The 23035-nt window shown below is 36.9% G+C and overlaps 1 protein-coding gene across 2 annotated transcripts; it reads left to right on the top strand.

Moving 5' to 3' along the window:
* The first annotated feature begins 2069 nt into the window (after window positions 1–2069).
* Window positions 2070–22954, top strand: LOC108332995 (chromatin structure-remodeling complex protein SYD). Of its 2 annotated transcripts, XM_017568296.2 has the most exons (37): window positions 2070–2249; window positions 3082–3196; window positions 3289–3350; window positions 3951–4039; window positions 4129–4791; window positions 5378–5529; window positions 5705–5856; window positions 5943–6007; window positions 6077–6754; window positions 6879–7114; window positions 7273–7370; window positions 7451–7633; window positions 7759–7939; window positions 8022–8210; window positions 8292–8335; window positions 8587–8643; window positions 8905–9001; window positions 9257–9429; window positions 9517–9730; window positions 9988–10113; window positions 10238–10327; window positions 11158–11274; window positions 11391–11471; window positions 11680–11787; window positions 12088–12257; window positions 14032–14110; window positions 14195–14269; window positions 14719–14816; window positions 14901–15008; window positions 15481–15538; window positions 15642–15869; window positions 16069–17278; window positions 17369–20451; window positions 20526–20750; window positions 20855–21049; window positions 21134–21214; window positions 21625–22954. In XM_017568296.2, exons 2-37 carry the CDS (start codon window positions 3092–3094, stop codon window positions 22690–22692), a joined length of 10638 nt encoding a protein of 3545 aa, XP_017423785.1. In that variant the 5' UTR covers window positions 2070–2249; window positions 3082–3091; the 3' UTR covers window positions 22693–22954. The 2 variants fall into 2 exon arrangements, with proteins under 2 accessions (XP_017423785.1, XP_017423795.1); XM_017568306.2 differs by lacking the exon at window positions 21134–21214.
* Window positions 22955–23035: the final 81 nt, after the last annotated feature.

The following is a 23035-nucleotide window of genomic DNA, read 5'->3' as shown; positions in this document are numbered from 1 at the left end:
CTAATTTTCCTTTAATTTAATCTCTTTAAATCAGTCATAAAAGAGATCAATAACTGCTCAATAACTGCTCCTGGAAACTTTCACAGCCCATGGAAAACTCCCCACTCTGCCTGTGTTCTTCTCTGCTTTAATTCTGTTTTCTTACGTGAATCGACAGGTTGTGAGACTGTTCACAGCTTGGTTGTTGAACTCTCTAGTTTCATCATGGTGTCTTGTACATCAATTCTTCCCAATTTGTGATTTTGGCACTTAGAATCATCAATCTACAATAAAAACACAAAATGCCAATGTATGATTCGAAACAAAGATAATCCATGACTAAATCCTTCAATGAATGCAATTATGCATGCAAATGACCTAAACTAAGACATGAATGCAATTACATTTACTCACACATCAGATATAGTGTTTGAAAATAATAAATTTGTTTGAGTGTTGATTTGATTTATAAATTTTAATTTTTTTTTAAATTTTTTAGTATTTTTGAGTTTATTTGAAAAAATAGGGTTAGCCGACATGAGGATACATTACTCAGATGAAATATCCACTTAAGCGCTTTAATATTCATTATGGAGGGTATCATACAAAACTTTCACATAAGCAACTCACACAATACCAATGCTTACGCATTTCAAATTCCACCAAGGGTATCAGATTTAGATGATGCCATTCACTCTAGCCATTGCTATTAAATTTTTTGTTTGTGAATTGTGTAGCCCGCTACGTGTGCAATCTTGAGAGTACCAAGAAGAGTTGAAGTTATCAAGATTGGTGAATATGGTAAGGTTATTGAATCCTTATAATTAAGAATGGAACCATTGTTGGTTACTTCTATAAAGTGCAAGAACATGTTAGTGCGATGAGAGCCTGCAGAGACACGATTACTGATAACCAGATTGTTGAAAAGGTGGAAAATCAAAGAAACCTTTTAATAAGAAAAGGCAAGAGGAGAAAACTAGTGATATGTTCAAGAATAAGAAGGATCACAAGAAGCAGCAGATCAAAGAATGGAAGTATGACAAGAAAAATGTGACATGCTATAGTTGTCAGAAAAGGATCAAAGAATGCTGGGATGGTAAAGTTGCCAAGAATAAGCCAAAGAACCAAGTACTTTGGCTCAGGATGGTGTGCTTCTTCAGATTTTAATGTGGTAATGTTGATGGCAAAAACCAGTGGTGAAAGGCTTTGACATGGAAATGAAGGAGAAAGGTTTAAGTATATATGACCAGAATCATAAATTGGGTTATTCATGCAAAACTTTTTGTAAATAGGACTTTCAAAGTTGGTATGAACACATGAAAGCATGAATGCTTTGTTACTGGTCATAATATATGTGAATGGTTATGGCATAATGGGTTTGGTGACCTGATTTTCTGAAGAATATTATCACTGGATTACCTTCAATTGAGATTTTAAGAAGTTTGTACATAATGTATTCAACAATGACAACAAAAGGGAATTTGGTGTCTTTGCTCTCATTGCAAAGGCTGAACCGATGGAGTTGAAGGATGCAGTAAAAGATCTTCACTGATTAAGTACACAAGGCGTTTTGCAGAAAGCTTACAGATTATGGTAAGTATATTAAAACCACAAGCATCACGAGTTTGAACTGAAATTGAGTCCATTAAAAAAATTAATTATAATTCATCCTCAACTATTTTTTAAATTATTAATTTTTAATAGTATAAGAATGTGAATCAACTCCATTATGCATATACACGTATAATTTACTAATATTATTAATAAAATTTAAACAAATAGATAAAAAAGTCGTTATCCAAACCTCTTCTGTATAATTTAGTTAATTTTATTATTAAATAAAATTACCAAGTAAGTAAAATTAATTTCGCACCCCAACATAAATTATTCATTATTATTTTAAAATAGAATTTATGGTTTTTATTCATTACGAATTTTAATTATAAATTAATTTGTTATAAATTTTAGATATATGAAAAACGCACCGGTAAAATTCTTGTAATACTTTTTTTTTCCTTTTGGTTTTGTTATTAAAATACGTAGAAAACGTAGAGTTCACACGGAACTGGCCTCCACACTCGTGTGAGATATAAGGCTTTGTTTGGGATCGCCTTCTCACTGTTTCTACAAAGACGGGGTTTCGTCTTCACAGGCAGCGTGATTCTTAAACCAGATTTTACGACTTCTCTGTGAGACTATCCGTGTCAGCGCGCGCTTTTGTCTATGTAGGTAGCTGAATATCGTCTCATTCTCGGATTTCCGAGCTTCAGGTAACCCTCTCCGATTCTCAACGCTTGCTTCTTGCCAATTGAATATCTGTAAGAGCGATATCGAAATTCGACCTGCTTTTCCCTTTTCGGGAGATTCCTCTGCGTTGCTCAGATTCGCTGATTGCGAACCTTGCCGTGTAGGGTTCGGCTTGCATTTGAAAGTTTTCGGGGATTTTCATTGTTTCAGTGTCGACTATGCGCGTTTGTGCTTTTCTTTGGGGAATTTCGTAAACGAGCGTTCTGTTTTGGGATGTGGAAGGGGAATGGGGGTTTATTCTGAATGGTGATGGGTTTGGGGATGAATGGACTTGCAATGTTTGGCTCTGAAGGCTTCGAGGTAGGGCATAAGGGGAGTAGGTAGCGAGTTGGGAACTGTTCTTTTCTTTTCCCAATGGATATGTTCCTTAATATGGTTATGTATCCTTTGATTTTTTGTCTCTGATACTAAAACAGTGGCCAATTGTTTCATGTATTCGCTTAATTAATGTCTTTGCCTTTTATTTTTGGGAACTTGGCATACAAGCTTGCCTTCCCGTGTTTATCTGTATGCTTTTGACACTGGAATTCTGTTGTCTTTGTTGAGTTTAGTCACCCTACAACAAAAGCCTTTTCCCACCAGGTGAAGTTTGCCATATGGATAACACGATGCCATTTGGCTTGGTTAAAAACTATATTTTCGGAAATGTCAACTTCCCCCAATGTTCTTCTTGGTGGGAATTATATCATTGTTAATTGCTGGTTCTCTTCTTTGGCTTAAAATGATAGGTTTGCTACCCTGATATCTCCAGCTCGTCTAAGTTTTTCTTGAAATCACAATATTTTGGTTGTGCAGTTCGGATGAGATGGCCTCTTCACAGAATGTGGAATTGGAGGCTGCAAAATTTCTGCATAAACTCATTCAAGATTCTAAAGATGAGCCAGCCAAGCTAGCTACTAAACTCTACGTGGTGTGTGTTGCTTTCTCTTAATGATAAAAAACTTCAATTTCAATTGCTTAAAAGACTAGGTATACTTGTGATTAATGTGATATATGTTTCAGATACTACAACACATGAAATCTAGTGGGAAGGAGCATTCAATGCCATATCAAGTGATATCAAGGTAAAATGCCCACCCTAATTCATCCATATGCAATTATTTAGCTGTTTTGTTAGACCTCGTCTTTTTAAGTGAACTAGGGTAACAAATTCGAATATCTCATTCTAATTGTTCAATTGGGATGCTTGTTTACTTTTTAGCTGTTCCTATCATGCTAGTTAAGATATGAGTAAAATATTTTTGTCGCTATACTTTCGGTCAAACCTGGTTAAGGTCCATGACACATTTTTCATGAGGATATTAACCAGCTTTTCCATGTGTGATGGAAAATGAAATAACCACCGGAATAGTTTGTTTAACTGCATCATGTGTGGTTTAAATAAATTTGAATTATTTTTTGTACTCTGTATTCTGTTTCCAGAAGGAAAAGAGGTTGGATGTATTTTGTTACTTTGTGTAATTTGGCTAGAGTAACATATGTTTCAAACTGATGGCTATTTCCCATGCAAATACCTTGATATGATTGCCTTTTCAAATAGATAAACATAATTCGCAATTATGAGGCTCATCTTGTGGATTTAATTTTCTTGTTGTGCCTTATTGACTATAATGAAACTAATACTCTTCATTCTTGGCTTTAAAACTAATGTTGCGTGTAATAAGGGCAATGGAGACTGTCATCAATCAACACGGTCTTGATATTGAAGCATTGAAGTCATCTCGTCTTCCGTTGACTGGTGGTCCTCAAATTGGTAATTAATAGTCAATGTTTGCTAATTGCAGAAAGGATCTTTGTGATGATTTTTGTGTGATTCTGATTTCAATGTTTGATAATTTGCAGGATCTTCTTCACAGCCAGTGAATGTTACAAAAGATTCTAGAGTGGGCCTCGTGGAAAACGAGGTGTCCAAAATGGACCCTTATGCTTCTGGCCGGCCACCGGTTGCACCAAGTGGTGGAGCACCTGATTATTATCAAGGATCTGTGGCTCAGAGGAGTGGCCAGTCTTTTGATCAAGGAAGTCCATCTAGTTTGGATTCTAGGTCTGCTAATTCACAGTCTCAAGACAAACGTGATACTGCTAACTGGGACAAACAGTCAAATCAAAAGGATGGTAAGAAAGCTACGACAAAAAGAAAGAGGGGAGATACGTCATCCCCTGTGGAACTGCATGTTGACAGTCCTCAGCTGGATCCTCGCAATACTGGTGTTAGTGCAAGGAAGGGGAAAATGACCAAGGCTGAATTGTCGGATGGTCTTCCAGTTAAAAGTGGGGAACTAACCAACTTTAACATGGCTCCAAATAGTGGTCAAATGGAGAATGTTTCAACTTTGCCTGGTAGCATGAGAACAATGCTTAGAGCAAACCAAGAAGGTCATCATTCGTTGGCAAAGCAAACTGATTTGACAAAGATTGGCAATCCAATGGTGCGAGCTCCTAATTCGAAGTATGCTGAAGACTCGGAAGTTTCCTCTGCCCTGATTGCTTCAGGAAAGCAGCAAGGTACTTCCTCAAGTTGTACACAATGAGATTGGATGTGTGATAAAAAAAATTTCTTTTTAAAAACCTTATGTTCCACCTCTTCTAATGTTGTTCCTGGTAATACAATGGCGGAAAGGTCAATGCAGCAGTTAACACCTCCATCCCTTGGCTTAAAAGCAAGGGATTTGGAGAAATTTCTGCCTTTAGTCATGATATAACTTGATGAAATTGAGCTTGTGGGATTAAGAACTACAAACATTTTGGAATATATATAATACTAAAATACCAATGCCAAATATTTGAGTGGTCAGTGGTGAGGTTTGACTCAAGACTTCCTAGAAGAGCTTATGTGTATGTATAATTAATGGAATGAAAGAAATTGATTAAAAGTTTTCTTGAGCAGTAGTTCTTATGTCAGTCATACTTGGCTGTGCCTAAATCCTTTGAGTATCCTCTGCTGCTAGATCATCATGACGATTGGGTCATTAAGGAGGAGAGTGACTGTGGAACAATTTTACCTAGAATTATTTTGACAAAGGAAATAGAGCTATAATTTTGAATTTCTTTCCCACAGTTCTTGATTGAAAACAATTTATATTAATTTCAGGTGCTTATGCAAAGGTTCATGGAGGGATGGGATTTCCCGCTGGTGCATCTTCAATGGCTGAAGCTTTCTCAAATTCAATGCAGTACGGTGGTGCAGTTGAGCGTGATGGGGGTAGTTCTACTAGTTTAGCTGAGGGACATAAAATTTCTCAGGTACTTGCTGTTTACTAATTTTTTGCCTCATGGTTTATCTGTTAGCTGTATTACCCGTTCCCCCCATCAGCTATACTCACTGTACTTTAAAAGTTATTCTGCTTCTTTTATTCTCTTTTGACTATGTTTCTTATATAGTCAACTTGATTACTTGACCATATAATTTTATTGACAGGTTGGCAGGCAAAATAGTGGCTCTGAAATGACTATGCTTAGACAAGGTGTTCCTCCAAGAGACACAGGAAAATCCACTGTTCCTGTCATGCCTTTCAAAGAACAACAGTTAAAACAGCTTCGTGCTCAGTGCCTTGTTTTTCTAGCATTTAGGTAGGCAGTTTGGCTACCATCTATTGGTTTGAGAAAATGGACTTGAATTATATTTATCATGTGAAACTTTGTTGTTAAATGTGAAGGAATGGCCTAGCACCAAAGAAACTACATCTTGAAATTGCACTTGGAACAGCCTTTTCTAGAGAAGGTGACTGGTCTTTATATTTTATTTCACACATTGACCATCTTCATTGACTAACAAGTGATGGTAACACAGATGGTTCTCGCAAAGATCTAATTGACCACAAGGGAAAATCACAATCTCTTAATGAATCAAATAATGCCTCTGGGGTCATGATGCCATTCGGAGGCCCAAGCAATGTGAGACAGTCAGATAAAAACCCTTCAGGTTCCTCTTCAGCTGGTAAAATTGTTGAGGCTGACTCTTTGCCAAAGGGAACTGAGAGCCCAAGAACAATGGAGGACAAAGGTAATCTACATGTCACAAAAAGAGACGTTGAAAGACGGATTCAAGAAAGAATGACCACACAAGCTTCATCAGTCACTTCATGTCAGCAGCAAGATTCTTCTTGTACAAGAGGAGCTGTGGTTGGTAATCATTTGGATGATGTTGACACCAGTAATATGCCAGTAGGAAGACCTAACCAATCATCTGTTGTTGGTCCAAATAGCTGGGCTGGTTTTGCTGGTGCTAACGAGGCTTCAAAGGGACCTCCACAGATCTCTACTATTCAACATGAGTTGCCTATAGAAAGAAGAGAGAATATTCCTAGTCAGTTTCAAAATGTTGTTAATAATTGTGGTTCACGGAATCACAGTCTGTCTTCTTTTTCTTTGAAAGAGCAATGGAAATCTGTTCCAGGGACTGAAAGTGATCCCCATGGAGCAACCATGATGAAGGATGGAAATGTGATGATAAAACATGTTTCTCCAGGTGTAAACCATACTCAATATAACCATGCTATTACAGTCAGTTTCTTTACAGCATAACGTTTTCTGCATTATTCCAAGTGTAAATAATTGATTACTTTTTAAATATGGATTGGAATTACTTTCAGATGGCTTCAAAACAGTTCCAGTTGATAATGCATCAAAGCATGGTATCTCTTTTGCTACAGAGCAAGATGGGAATGAGAGGTTGGTATCAGGCGATTTGTCACCTTCTCCAAAATATACAATGTCAGAGAGATGGATCATGGATCAGCAGAGAAAGAGGCTTCTAGTTGAGCAAAAGTGGGTACAAAAACAGCAGAAAACAAAGCAAAGAATGGCTACTAGTTTTCACAAGTTAAAGGTTTGTTCTCTTTTAACTGCCACTTTTTCTGGTTTAGCGCTTAGTATGTTCTCCTTGAACATTTAAATAATATTTGCACCCTGCACATACAAAATGTGTTATTCATAATCACTGCACAGTATGTAAAATTCATTACCTGTGCTTTCGATGTATTGTAGGAAAATGTGAGCTCCTCTGAAGATATTTCTGCTAAAACCAAAAGTGTCATAGAGTTAAAAAAACTTCAACTATTAGAGCTCCAACGACGACTCCGGAGGTAATTTCCGTGTTGTGTGAATAAACTTGTTATTTTCTTCAATTTTCAGTTTGACAGTGTATTCTCCCTCTGTGGTCCAGTGATTTTCTGAACGATTTTTTCAAACCAATTACAACCGAGATGGATCATTTAAAATCAATTAAGAAACATAGGCATGGTAGAAGGGTCAAACCTGAAAGGTTTGAGCAGAAAATGAAGGAAGAGCGTCAGAAACGGATTCGTGAGAGGCAGAAGGAGTTTTTCAGTGAGATAGAGGTTCACAAGTATGTATTTGTTGTCTCATTTCTAATTGACTTCTCTACATCTTAAATTTTCCACTGCATTGTAGTTGATAACTACGAATCAGTGCTCTCCTTACTCCTTTCCTCAATTATTACTGGGAATCTAGGGAAAAGCTTGATGATGTATTCAAAATCAAGAGGGAACGGTGGAAGGGTTTCAATAGATACGTGAAGGAGTTCCATAAAAGAAAAGAGCGCATTCATCGTGAAAAGATTGATAGAATCCAGCGGGAAAAGATTAATTTACTGAAAATAAATGATGTGGAGGGATATCTTCGTATGGTGCAGGTTTGTTTGTTTTCTTATTTGTTAGGAATGGATACAGAGCTTATATGTTTAGTACTCAATGGCATTTTCAATGGTACATTAGGATGCAAAATCAGATCGTGTAAAGCAACTACTTAAAGAGACTGAGAAGTATCTTCAAAAGCTTGGGTCCAAGCTACAGGAAGCTAAGGCCGCTGCTGGGCGTTTTGGACAGGAGGTTGATGATACAGGTCATGTCAGTTTTCTTGAGAATAGTGAAACAGAAAACGAAGATGAAAGTGATCAGGCAAAGGCAAGTTTGTCTTATGCATCTCTTTCTTAGGTATCTTGCGTTATAAAACATGTGACTTATTTTTTCCAATTCCTTTTGCAGCATTATATGGAAAGTAATGAGAAGTATTATAAGATGGCTCACAGGTACTAGTTCTGTGCTAATGTAATATCTAATAAGAAAATTTCTTGGTAGTGTAAGTTGTTTATATTATATTTTGTTATTAATGATAGGATAAGCTACATGGGAGACTGGGGATTTACTGGTTTAGTTTTAGTGTCAAAGGATTAAAAGTGTTCATAGTGCATTGATTCCTTTAATCTATAAATATGTATTTGAAATTTCTAATGTGTTTAGTAATCCTGCTTCATTCTAAGGAGTTTTACTACCCCTGCAGTATAAAGGAGAGCATTGCAGAACAGCCATCTAGTTTGCAAGGGGGGAAATTGAGAGAGTAAGTTAAATATTTGCCTTTGTATAATGCATGTTATTTAGTTGGATACATTTGCATAATTACGGAAATAAAAAAAGAAATCAGTCTAAAAGTGCAAAAAGAAAAATTGGATCTTTGTGGGAGTAATTTAAATATTTGCCTTTTTATAATGCGTGTTATTTAGTTGGATACATATGCTCATGTCTTGCAGTGGACTTCCATTCTCCATTTATTTTGGATACAAGGACTTATATTCTTTGTAATTGAACATTTTGTCCTTAGATATCAAATGAATGGCTTGAGGTGGCTGGTTTCCCTATACAACAATCATTTGAATGGAATTCTTGCCGATGAAATGGGACTGGGTAAAACAGTACAGGTACAATTTTTGTGAACTGAGGAGATTAGTATACGTAGTTGGATTCCTATTTGAATCCTTTTTGTCCCTTTTTTAATTATTATTTTGGTAGCATGTTATTTTCCCTCTTTATCCCTTCTGAATAATTTTTTTCTTTTGGATACTTTGCACTTGTTATTACAGTAAATGTATGCTAAAGAGAATTGATCATCATATTGCAATAAAAGGGTTTTAAGATCATTTGTATCTATAAAGTCCTAATGTCTTATTTTACAGGTTATTTCTTTAATTTGCTATCTGATGGAAACAAAAAATGATAGAGGACCATTTCTCGTGGTTGTGCCCTCTTCGGTTCTTCCTGGTTGGGACTCAGAAATAAACTTCTGGGCTCCTGGTGTTCATAAAATTGTCTATGCTGGACCGCCAGAGGAGAGACGTCGGTTATTCAAGTAATTGGACTTTAGGATATTAACTCCCTTAATCTGCTTTATTGGTTATGCCTTGGTGTGTGTCTTATCAGTTCTTTCATATTTTAGGGAAAGGATAGTTCACCAGAAATTCAATGTTCTTTTGACTACATATGAATATTTGATGAATAAGCATGATAGACCAAAGCTGAGCAAAATACATTGGCATTATATAATAATTGATGAAGGCCATCGCATAAAGAATGCTTCTTGCAAGTTGAATGCTGACTTGAAACACTATCAGAGCTCTCACAGATTGCTATTAACTGGAACACCTTTGCAGGTTTTTTTCCCTTTTCCCTTTAGCTTTATATATATATATATATATATATATATATATATATATATATATATATATATATATATATATATATGTATATGTGTGTTTGTGTGTGCTTGTTGGGAATAAATTAAAGGTTCTGCTCAACCTTTATTGGAGGCTATTGATATGCCCTTTATCTCACTTTTTCCCTTCTTTTATAGCGTTTAATGTTATATGAATACTGGTTTCATTATTTTATAATTTATATTTATATCCAGAACAATCTTGAAGAGCTATGGGCACTACTTAATTTCTTGTTACCAAACATATTCAATTCATCGGAGGACTTCTCTCAATGGTTTAATAAGCCATTTGAGAGTGCTGGAGATAGCTCACCTGATGAAGTAAGTTTTGGATTATTTATATATACACACACTGTCATTAAATTTACATATTCTTGATTTCAATTAAGCCTTATTGATTTTTATGTACTAATTGCGTTGTTTTCTATTTATAAATACTTAATAGGCTCTATTATCCGAGGAGGAAAATCTCTTGATCATAAATCGTCTGCACCAAGTTTTGAGACCCTTTGTACTCAGGAGATTGAAACACAAGGTTTTTAATACTGAACTCAAGCTTAATAAATGTAGTTCCTACTCCTCCTTGAGTTTCTGTATTCTATGGACAGGGTTTATTCTTTATCAGTTTACTTATGTGGCCTATGATTTGTTTTGACTCTTGTAATCAATACTTCCTTCTTCGTAGTATGTAACTATGGGCATACTGATATGTCCATATGATGTTATCAACGTATGTGCCTCTTCTATACATTCATAATTCATTTTGTTGTTGTTGTTGTCTCAATTTCTTTGTCCTTTTTCATGCATCCTTCAGTTGTATGTTTATAATTTTTTTTGGTTATAACTGCTCTTAAATTGTAAAATATGGAGTTAAGGCGTCATAAAAAATTATAAAAATGAGCTTCATAAAGCTACTAGAATTTAGATGAATATCTGGTGCAATATAGAATTGTTGTTATATGATGAAATGCAAGTCAGGTCTGTTATTCAACCAAAGTCTTTACACTTTTTTGTATCAAGCTTTATGAATTGAATTATGATTTTTTAAAACTGCAATCTAGCATTTGTACTTTGAAAAAATGCTTAATTTTTTCATTTCTTTGAATTTTTAACTTAAAAATATATTTTTATCTTTTCATTTCGTTTTCTAACTTTTAGGATTTGTGATGAAATCAAGGAGAACTGTTTTTTTCTGTGTTTCACACGTCTTGAACAAAGGAAAAAATGATGTGACTCTTTTTGTAACCAGAAGTATAAGTAGAAGACAGTTTCTCTAGCCAAGTTCTTTTATATTGTCTGCCCTGAAGAACGTATTAGATTCTGAAATCATCATTCTACTGTTCTTGTGCTTACGATTTATTTTAGGTTGAAAACGAGCTCCCTGAGAAGATCGAGAGACTAATAAGATGTGAGGCTTCTTCATATCAAAAACTTTTGATGAAGAGGGTGGAAGAAAATCTTGGTTCTATTGGCTCTTCAAAGGTATCTTTTTTATTACTTTATTATGTGTTGGACACTGTTTCTTAACCTTTTAATATTAGATATAGAAAACATACATGCCTTGCTCTGCTGGTCTAATTGAAATTTATAATTGTTAGGCTCGATCAGTACACAACTCTGTCATGGAGCTTCGAAATATATGCAATCATCCATATCTCAGCCAGCTTCATGCGGAGGAGGTATATTCATATGTCAGCCAGCTTCATCCAGAAAGAAATAAATTTCTTTACAGAGGCTATATGTTACACTTCCAAATAGTGTGTTCTCTGTCTGAAGTAGTCAATTTTGTTTATTTGACTGCTTCAGCAGACAGTGAAGTATTGTGATTATATATTTGTTATTCTTTACTTTTTGTTATACTGCAGTATGACTTTTTGCTGTTTGCAGGTGGATAACTTCATACCTAAACATTATCTGCCACCAATTATTCGGCTCTGTGGGAAGCTTGAGATGTTGGACCGTTTATTGCCTAAATTAAAGGCTGCAGATCATCGGGTATGAAGTATCCTATATAATCATTGCTAAATTTTACTACATTTAACTGATTTCTTGTCAGTATTGTTTTGAGTTGCTATAACTGAAGATATTTTGGAATCCTATTTTCCATGCTTGCATTTTTTCGTTCAAGATCTACTAGCTGCTTTTAATTTGGAATGTGTTTAAACAGTTCATTCTCCCTTTGCCAAATCTATGAAAGTAAACTTGTTGTAATGGGTACCTTATTATTAACGTTTTGTTTTGGAAATTTAGCTTTTATCGTCTTATTATATCTTCATACTGTCTATGCCTTTTCAGGTTCTTTTCTTTTCAACAATGACTAGGCTGCTGGATGTTATGGAGGAGTACCTAACCTTGAAGCAGTATCGGTACCTTCGGTTGGATGGACATACCTCAGGAGGTGATCGTGGTGCTCTGATTGAACTATTTAACCAACCTGATTCTCCATATTTTATTTTCTTGCTCAGGTAACTTAAATGTCTACTACAGCACTAAATTAAAAAAATTGAATTGGGGGAAAACGATTCTTTTAGGGTTGGGGGAGGGTGGTTTCCAAGATATTTAGTTGACTGCCTACTATTGACATCTATATATATGGACTTTTGTTCAAATCTTAATCTATATTTTATTATTAAATTTTAGGCTCTTTGGTTTGAGAAAAATTTTTCTATTTGTCATGATTTCCTGTTTTCATTTTCTGAATACAATGTTTATTTCCAGGTTTTCACGATGTAGAATTTTTTTTTCTATTTTCATATCATGGTTCTGTTTTTTTTTTCATGATATGGATTTGTGTATTATGGAGTGCCTAACTTGCACATCAAGTAGAATGAAATGCTCAGCAGAGTATTTAGGTGCTTAGTTCTGCCAACTTAACAATTAATTTTGAAGGATGAGTTCCCCCAGTGGGTTAGTGCTTATCAATTGGTACCTAAACTGTTGTTGCTGTTATTTTCTCAAAAAGAGCTATATATCAGTTCATTCAGGAATATGCTCCACCACAACCTGCTTGGCTAGAGCCTTTTCTCTGACAAAGAAGAGATCTAGTTCCATACGTTTAGTCTAGGTAGGTAAAACCGAATTTTGAGTATTTTCAAGAATTGTGTTTATTGTTGGAATGCTGTCCTAATAGTGGTCACCCTTGCCCTGTTTTAATAGTGGTCTCTTTGGAGGCCTGCCTTAGTTCCAGCCTTTAGGGGGTAGTGTTTAGTCAGGTTGAGAATAGTGCTGTGGCGGAGTGGAGTGGTCCCTGGCCGCAGCAAGGCCTCTGTAGTGGCCTGAAAGTGGTAATACGCTGTTTTTCTTTTTATTTTTCTGAAAATTTGTAGCCTGTCCTCCTTTGACACTTCTATCTTACACATCTCTTCTGGCCACCTCTGGTGGTGTGCTGGTGGTCATCTTTGGTGGTATGTGACCATTCTGCAGTTGCTTAGCCTTGTCTGGGTTGCAAAAAGTTTTCTAGAGAAGAGATGGTTTGGGTCTGTGAGGAGGTGACTGCTGGATGGGTGATGCGAGAAATTTGCTAGTTTTTTTTGGTCTATAAAATAAGGGAGGATGTTGGGCCCGAGTCCCCATTGGACCAAAGCAGTCTAGTAATAGAGAGAATTGCAACATATAATAATAAGTATATGTAAAAAAATGTAATGACTATACAGAATTAATGCAATAATATGAATTAGAATAACAAAATATATATAAAAATAATATTAATAAGCAGTTGAATGGTATAGATATACGTATATGTTATAGAATAAATTCAAAATAGCAGTCATCACGCTGTCCTGCACTAGCATTTTTTTGGTTGGCTGCTATGCGCTGCCATCCAGTATTTAAAACATTGTGTTTAGTTCTTCATTGCCTATTAATGTTTTAAACTAGAGCATATCAAGGGTTTTTGGGACTTAGCTAGGTTCTAAGCCCAAATATGGTTTATTTTGATTGTGCTTGCAGATATTTCTTGTAGATATTTCACTGCTGTAACTTGGAAGTTATCATTTGTCTTCCTATGATTGAAAACTTGTGCTAAATTGGGTAAACGTTGTAATTATTTTTTCCTGTAATTTTTTGGAGGGAGTTTGTTTTGAAACTTGTTTAACAATTCTTTCCCCATATTGCTTCATGTTGTTTAAATGTAATCTAAAAGGACCTATCAAATCAGAGCTAATTCATGTTGTATACATGATAAACCATTAACTTGTATTATCTTTTATATTGCTGACATTCATCTATTGTCTAAAAAAGCATTCGAGCTGGTGGTGTTGGAGTGAATCTTCAAGCTGCTGACACAGTGATCTTATTTGACACTGACTGGAATCCCCAGGCAACGAAATTTCTTTCATATGATTTTCTAAATAAATTGTATGCTTTTGTGAATAATTTGTGACATTTGTTGATTTATTTTCAGGTTGATCTTCAAGCCCAAGCCAGGGCTCATCGAATTGGTCAAAAGAGGGATGTTCTTGTTCTTCGGTTTGAAACTGTTAGTGTTTTTCCCTTTGAAACGGTCATATATCAAATTGTTTAAGTAATACATGATTTGAGTTATATTTTCCCTGGGGAATAGTTTTTAATACATGTATAGCCTGTGGTGAGTACGTGAGGCAAACGCAGTTTAATTTGTACTGCTTTATGCATTAATGATTTTTAGCTTTTAATTACAGTTTCTTTTTTTTAGTAAAATATTTGTATTACTATTCTTTGAAACCATAGTGAATTACATATTTTGTTGTCATTGTATTGATATTTTATCCCTTTATACTTTTTTTGGGGCTTTTAAAATTTTTGACTTTTTCCGGTATCTACCTTGCCTGCTTAATGGTTCAGATTGATGGTAGCTTTTTACTTGTTAATTCTATAGCGTGACTGAAAATTTAGTTATATTGTTTTCATATATGCTGAAGTTGCTTCTTCTGCTTGCAATTTAATAAGGTTCAAACTGTTGAAGAACAAGTCAGAGCTTCAGCTGAGCACAAACTTGGTGTTGCTAATCAGAGCATTACTGCTGGTTTTTTTGATAATAATACAAGGTTGTCGATGCTGTCATGTTTCACTTTTATCTGATTACATTTCTGAGTCAGTTCTGAAGTTCTGTTGTCTGTCATTAATTGCAGTGCTGAAGATCGAAGAGAATACTTAGAAGCGCTCCTGCGTGAGTGTAAGAAAGAAGAAGCTGCACCTGTTTTGGATGATGATGCTCTGAATGATGTCTTAGCCCGCAGGTTCTCTTTTGAATCCTTTTCTCACCACCTGTTTGTTAACTACAGCCTATTATCCGTGCTTTAAGATGATTGAGTTGTTTAATTTCCTGTCTTTTATGCATATTTAATTTGTCAATTTTTGAGAATGACAGCTTGGTGGGTGTAGTAGTATTTTTATATTCTCCATTTAATTAATTACATAATGTGGTTCCTGATGTATTAGTGCCATTACAGCATTATACCCTCTGCTATGCTGATTCAAATCTCAGATTATCGTCATACTTTGTACATGGTGCTATTAAAACCTTTGATTATTGATAAGATCTTTAAGTATGGCAAATGTTTTCTTTCTTCATTCTAATTGCATTAAAAATAATATTATAACTACCTTATAATTTAGTTTTCCCACTTTTGGCTATTCTTTCTACCCAAGTTGTGTTAGAAGAGAGAAGAAGAAAAGAGAATTCATGCATATTTTGTTTTTGTTTTGCAGCGAAACAGAGTTAGATATATTTGAGGCTGTTGACAAAAAAAGGAAGGAAGATGAGCTGGTATTGTATTGTGTATTTGCATAGGTTTTTCATCAGACATATAGTTTTTTAACTGATATTGTGAAACGAAGAATCTCATTGGTGCTCCTAAAATAATGTTCAGGCTACATGGAAGAAATTGGTGCATGGACAGACAGCTGATGGATCTGATCTTATTCCTCCACCTCCTACTCGTCTGGTCACTGATGAGGATCTGAAACAGTTCTATGAAGCAATGAAGATATCTGACGTCCCTAAGGTTGTGGTAGAATCTAGTGGAGTAAAGCGAAAGGGTGGATATCTTGGAGGCCTTGATACTCAACAATATGGCAGGGGAAAGCGTGCAAGAGAGGTTTGTCTATAAATTTTATTCATTTAGATTTTGCGTTCAAGATACCTTCATAGTGAGTTTTATATAGGCTTAAACTTGTGTAATTTTGATGAACATAACTTGACATGTGATGTGTGAAAAGCAAAAGAATCATACTCGTTTATTACCTTGTGTTAGATGATGTACTAAGCAATTCCTAATTGATGTGAACATTGTGCAGGTACGTTCCTATGAAGAGCAATGGACAGAGGAAGAGTTTGAAAAGATGTGTCAAGTTGAAGCTCCAGATTCACCCAAAGTAAAAGAAGTGGCAGAAATGAGTTATCCGACAAATACTTCCAGCTCTATTGTATCTACTTCCAACCCCGAACCTGAGGTGGCCGTGTCTCCAGTGGCCCCAACATTGCCATCTGTGGAGAGTTTGCCTGTACAGCAAGCTAAAGAGATAACTCCCCCAGCCAAACGTGGTCGTGGACGACCAAAAAGAATAACATCTGATAAGTCCCCAGCTGTGATGGGCCCTCCAGTAACTTCTGGAACTGTTGAAGTAGACACACAGTTGCAAAAGGGATCTGGGTCTGGACACTTGGCATCATCAGCTGCTGATTCTGTTTCTCATTCTTCTGAAGTTACAAGTGTGAATGCATCCGTGCAGCAGTCTGATACAGGAGTTTCTCCTAATGCACGTCCTGCCATTCCTGTGCCCACTATTCCACCAAATTCTCAGGTAGCTGCTGTTCCTGTTTCTGTATCTATTCAAGCAAGAGGACCAGGGCGGAAAAATCATGGTAGTGAAGGGATTAGACGTAGAGGAAAGAAGCAGGTCATGGTTCCTCCTCCTGTCCCGGGTGGTTCTGTTGGTCCTGATGTAAAGGTGAATGAGAAATTGGATAATAAATTGGTGAGTCCTTCTGGTCAAGCTATCTCCCAGGGTGAAGTTGTTCCCAGTTTGGCTGCAGTAGCCTATCCATCTTCTGCTTCTTCGAACAGTGGTCTGGGTGCTGGGACTGTTTTGAATTCTCAGGCACCCCATCCCTCACCCTCTAATACAACATTGGTTCATACGATAACCACTCATCCATCTGAACAGATGCCAAGTAAAGGACAAAATCAGAAGTCGCAAACTGGAGTTTCACGTCGTAGGGGGAAGAAGCAGGCACCAATGTTGGCTCCAGTTCCAGATGTTTTACATGAGGATTCAGATCAAACTGCAAATTTACCTGTATCATCAGGAAGTGCTGTAGTTGAAAAAGCCACTGAATTAAAGAGCTTGCAAGTGAACAATGTTCCAGAATCAAAATGTGTTGTCCAGGATCAAGCATCACAGAACCTAGGTGATCAGGATTTAAAATCATTGGAAGGATCAGATGACTCAGCTAAACAGACAGTGATCACGCCTTCATGTCAAGATAGTATGACCAAATTTCCAGGTGAAATTTGGCACTGTAGTATTGAAGTTCTTATAAGTCTTTTCATTTATTTTAGAGAAGAACTTTGATATAAACTATTTTTTTTTGCAGGGAAAGATCTTGAGAAGGTTAAGAATCTTGAGGTGCATGATGCTTCTGTAAAGATTGTTAAATCTTCTGAAATAACCTCGTCAAAGGTTGATGAAGTTTGCAATAACTCACGGACTGAAACTTCATTTCTCACAACAGTGCCTGTTGCTGAGGCAACGAAAGATCAGATTTCGGGTGGCAAAACCCATACTCCAACCGTTGAAACTACAAATATCATCCCTTCAGTTGTTGATACTCCTACTAATACTGATGCCATCAATAAGTCTTTAGATCCTGTGAATCCAAAGATTGTTCCCAGTACATTAAGCACTATTAATCCTTCCACTCCAGCCTCTGAAAGTACTCTTTCAGGCTCAATTGAATCCATCCCTTCCAGAAGGCAAGGTCGGAAAACTCAAAATAGAGCTGAGCCACCAAGACGAAGGGGTAAAAAATCAGCTTCAGTGTTACCTGTTGTTCCTGATGCAGTTACGGGTCAGGATCCTAAGTTAAGTCATCATGCACAGAATTCATCTGGGGATTCATTGCAAGGTAAAGCCACTGCCAATATCAGTCAAACCCAATCCTTTGAGATCCTTTTACCCAGTGGAGTAGTCAGTCATGAGTCAAAAAGAAAAGATAGAACAACCAATTCTACCCAAAATAAGCAAATGAAAGTTACAAGGATTGATAGTGCACCTATCTCCGCAGATAAGATTTCTGTGCATGATGTTGCTAGGGTAATGAAGGAAGTTTTCTCTGGAACTTGCTTACCAAAGCCCAAAGCTCATGATTCTGCCGGGAGTGAGGATAAGAATTCAACTGTTGGACATGTAATGACTAAAGCTGCAGTATGTGGCTCCAATAACCACCAGACTTTGGAGGATAAAGCACGTTGTGATATAACATCTAGTGGTGCAGCATGCCTAACTTCGGATGCTGTTGTGAATGTTCCTGAAAAACAATCAGAACCAGCATCCAGTATGCCAAATTTGGAGGGTAAAGCTAATTTAAATATGCCAACTACCGGAGAACATAGCCTGCTATCAGATGTTAAAGAAAAGGATGAACAGACTCAACATTGTGTTGAAAACTCAATCACAGAGTGTAAAATAGCTCTTGATCCAACTGTCAGTGCTGTTGAAAAGACTGGTGGTTATCCTGAGAAACTTCCTACCAGTGATTTAAGTATAGATTCGAGTAGCCATCAGATATGTTCATCTTCTAGTGCTGGATCTCTTGTGGTAATTGATCATAATAAACTTGGAGACCAATCTGATGTTTCTGAGGAGTGTTTAAGACCTTCTGCACTTGATATTGGTGGCCCAGGATGCACGCTAACTCCATTGGAACCCAAAACTTCTAGTAATAATCATGAATCTACTCAGACTGATATGTGTACTCAGAGCCATTCATCCACAAACAAACGTCTGGATGACACAGAACAAATTTCTACTGAAAAATTGGATACTGACAGCTCTGGGTTATTGGTTAAGACTGAAAATTTAGGTGATCAACCACAAGTGACCTCATCTAGTCCTGCAACAGGTCCTCTTCCAAGTACAGTGATAGTTTCTATTGTTTCGAAACAAAATGAAGTTAAAAATGAAACCGAGTTTGCCTTAAAAGCTTCTGCTGAACTCTCCTCTGATGATGGGATTGTTGGGTGTAAAATTCCAGATTCAGAGTTGCTGAAACCTGAGAATCCGATTATATTTGAACATGATTCTCAAAAGCCATTAGAACCCCCTGTGAAGCAGTGTTCAGAATCAGCTTCTGAAATGGAAGATCCTGTGGGTGCTAAGGCTGTTAAAATTGAGAAACATTCAAATGCTCTAGAACCTGATTTGGATGATACTCCATTGATTGAGAGTTGTGCAAAAATTCTCTCTGAAGAAAAAAAGGATGATGTGAATTTCATATGTGAACAGCTTCAGTCTGGTTCCCAAGAAAATATAGTATTACCCAATCCCATTGACAATCCGAAGACTTCCTCTGAGGCTTGCCATGTAGAAATAGACACATCTGACAGGTTAGTGTTGCCACAGCCTTCTGGTTTGGAAGCTGTAGGGAATGATTTAAGAGGTGATTCTGGTGTTGGCAGTTTTGTAGAGGGAACTATATCCGAAGGTGTAGTCCTGTCCCAGTCAACCATGGTTGAAGAGCAAAATAGGGGCTCAGAACCTTTGGAAGAGTCAATGGAGAAGGATGTGGCCAACAACTCTGGATTCCAGGAGGAAGTAAAAGTTGATGAAGTGGAGGCTGATGGTCTAATGAATTCTTCTATTAGTCAGACTGTGCTTGTAAAACATGATGCTTTTCAAGAAAATATGAATTTGTCCTCCCATCCAATGACAAAGGAAGAAAACATAGAAGGATCAACTGTGAGGAGCCTATCTATCAGCATTTCTCCTTCAGATGGATTGAAGGATTCTAAATCTGAACTAGGCCATAAAGATATATCTGCTGTTGGTAATTCTCAGATTGGATCTGAAGATAGTATGTTGAAGAGCTTGGGTGTAGTTTCATCTCCTTCGGTGAGGAAGGAAGAAGGGTTCAGTTCTACCCCTGATATTGATGGCCTTGAAGGTCAGTCAGTGTCTCTGAGGGTACCTGTTTCCTCTAATGACTTGCTTGGTAAATCAAAGTTTCATCAATTAATAACTGTCCCAGATGCTGTGGAGCCTTCATTGTCTCAACTGAAAGAGGAAGAAAAGATTGGGGTATTATCTGATTGTAAATTAGTTGTGGGGTCTGTATCTGAAAAGGACATCGAAGGATCTGGTCTCTTGCCAGAAGATCCAGTGCTGGAAATCAATAAAACGTCATCAGATTCCCCAATTATTGTTACCGACTCTTCGGAGGCTCAAGTGTCTTTGGTAAAAGGAGACTGTGAAGAAGTTCGAATGAGTGATCAAATGGATGTTTCTGAGGTTTCTCGGAATGATTCAGAAAGGTTTTCTTCCAATAGCCAGAATGATCCTTCTTGTTTGCAGATGGAGAGAGATAATGCTAATGTGTTATCTGACAGGGGCCCTCTCTTCAGTTCGTTTGGTCCAGGCGAACGATATCCTCTGATTGAGAATTGTAGGGATGACATCATGGTATGTTTTGTACATATTTAGCAGATCTGGTTTCAAATTTTTTCTCTAATTATGTACTAACTTCGTTTATGCAGGAACCTATTGCAAATCCGTTATTGCAAAATAAATCAGAATGTTCTGAATCTGAGAAGGTTGAGATGAATACATCTGATGTTGGCTGCGTTGATCCAGAACTGGTGGCCAAAAGCACAGATTTGCCTTCTTCTTTGATGGAGGAAGATAAAGCTGATATTTCATGCAGGAGCCCATTGGCTGGTGCAGAACCAATGACTGGAGGGAATTGTGAAGATGCTAGTGAGGTATGACATTTGGCAACTATTAGTATACTGGTCGTTACTGTCCCTTCAATTTTAGTCTTGTATCATTTCAGCTGGAGTTCCTTACAAATTCATTAACTTTACAGGAACCAAATCGTTCAGAAGCTGAGATCGGTAATCAAATGGATGCATCTGATGCTGGGGTTAATACGGAACAACTTTCATCAGGTGACGTTATTGAGCCATCATCTTCCTTGATAATTGAGGACAATAAGATTGTTTTGTCATCTGTAAAGGTTCCACATCTGACTGAAGAGGGGAGCTGTAAAGATTCTAGGGAGGTTAGTTATTTTGCACCTACATAATAATGTCTTCTGCCATAATTCTCCCTTTCTTTAACTTCCATCATGAATTAATTTCTTTAGGGTCCATCTACAAATCCAGTACTGCTACAGGAATTAAATAATAATTCCGAAGCTGAGATATGTGATCAAGGCAGTACACAGGTTGGTCTCCCCTTTAGACTATGCAAAACTCTTTTATCTTGGTTTTACAGTGAGTTGTTTTGCTTCATTTATGAGGTAATTGATTTGAACAATTCATTTAATATTCTATCTAAAAGCATATTCCGAGGGTAAGAATTTTTTCTGTTGAAAGTAAAACAATTTAAAATTTAGGCTGCATGGCTGTGTTTATTGGGATTTTACACTTATTTGTAACATCCCATTTTGCAAGAACTGCGTTGTTTCTCTTCTAATGCCCTAAATATGGTATCAGTATTGGGAATTATCACTTTAGACAATTTGGGCGATGATTTTATATTTACCTGTACAGCTTTCATGGTTTTGTCTGCATTAAAAGTCTGTTATCTAATGTTTCCATTACTTCTGGCCTTTGATTTTGTATTGCATCCTAGGTTGGTGAGACACCTGTGGATGTAGTCAAAGCATCAGAGGTGGAAAGAGAGGTGAAGACATTGTCTGATGAGGGTCCACAAGGAATATTCGAAACCCAGGTTGAATCAAGAGGAGTGGCTGACAGTGAGGTCAGGACAGATAGTAAAAGCTGTGCTACTGAGATCGAAAATGTATCTGAAGTCCCAAATTCCTCAGTATCGGTTGAACAGGTGGATGACTTATCTAATGAAGGTATTGTTGGCAGCCAATCAATAATGCAGGTGTCGGAAGATTCTGAAGCTATTGCGGGTGTTGAGATTGATGTTACTCCAGATTGTTTGGATCCCTCAGTATCAGTTGAGAAGGTGGATGGCTTATCCAATGAAGGTATTGTTGGCAGCCAACCAAGAATGCAGGTGTCGGAAGATTCTGAAGCTATTGCGGGTGTTGAGATTGATGTTACTCCAGATTGTTTGGATCCCCCAGTATCAGTTGAGAAGGTGGATGGCTTATCCAATGAAGGTATTGTTGGCAGCCAACCAAGAATGCAGGTGTCAGAAGATTCTGAAGCTATTGCGGGAGATGGAATTGATGTTACTCCAGATTGTTTGGATCCCTCAGTAACAGTTGAGAAAGTGGAAGGGTTGTCTAAGGAAGGTTTACTTTGCATCCAAGCAAAAGTGAAGGTATCGGAAGATTCTGAAGCTGTTATGGGAGATGGGATTGATATTACTCCAGGTTGTTTGGCTGTGCCAGAGACTGTGACAATTGTTGAGGATTCATCTATCTGCTCTTCAACAGTAGGGAGTGAACATGTGGACAACTTGTCTGAAGCAAACATTGACACTAAAGAATCTAAAGCAGAAGTTGACACTAAAGAATCCGAATCTGGTGTGTGTAACCAGGAAAATCAAGTAGTGCAAGAAAAGGCATCAGAATGCAGGGAACGTGAGAAGGATTTGGATGGCAACACTTCAGCAAAACTTGACCCCAAAGAATCTGAAGCTGGTGATTGTAACCAGGATAATGAAGAAAAAACAATGAAAGACATTGAAAAATCCACGCCTGTAGCTGAGGGCTCCTCCTAGAAATGTTGAGTGCCTGCTCAAGAAATACAGAAGGAATAAAAAGAAATATGAAGTTGAGGATGGAAGAAGCATTGTCGGATTGTAAATGAAAAAACGCCTGGAAAAGGCTTTGGATGAGATGAATTCAGGTGGAAGAAAGAGCCCATGAATCTGGAAGCAACTAATGAAACCTGCCCTTGTATATATTATAATATCATATATATAGGGATTTTTTTGTAAATATTTGTTGTAATTTTCTTTATATATCCTGCTGGATATCCTATTACTTAATCTTGTCGTATGATTATAGGTCTAACATCTGTCCAATTATTAGCTGTTTTTGCCATTGACGATTGGTTGAAAT

This window comes from Vigna angularis, chromosome 1 (genome assembly GCF_016808095.1).
Source record: "Vigna angularis cultivar LongXiaoDou No.4 chromosome 1, ASM1680809v1, whole genome shotgun sequence".
NCBI lineage: Eukaryota > Viridiplantae > Streptophyta > Magnoliopsida > Fabales > Fabaceae > Vigna > Vigna angularis.
The sequence above is the reverse complement of the archived record's forward strand: the minus strand, read 5'-3'. Positions and strand labels throughout refer to the sequence as shown.

What these genes read in the sequence shown, in the direction of transcription:
- LOC108332995 (XM_017568296.2), top strand. Translation starts at nt 3,092, where the DNA reads ATGGCCTCTTCACAGAATGTGGAATTGGAGGCTGCAAAATTTCTGCAT. An exon ending in GACTGGGTAAAACAGTACAG is followed by an intron (nt 9,002 to 9,256) that starts GTACAATTTTTG and finishes CTTATTTTACAG; the next exon opens with GTTATTTCTTTAATTTGCTA. An exon ending in GAGATAGCTCACCTGATGAA is followed by an intron (nt 10,114 to 10,237) that starts GTAAGTTTTGGA and finishes AATACTTAATAG; the next exon opens with GCTCTATTATCCGAGGAGGA.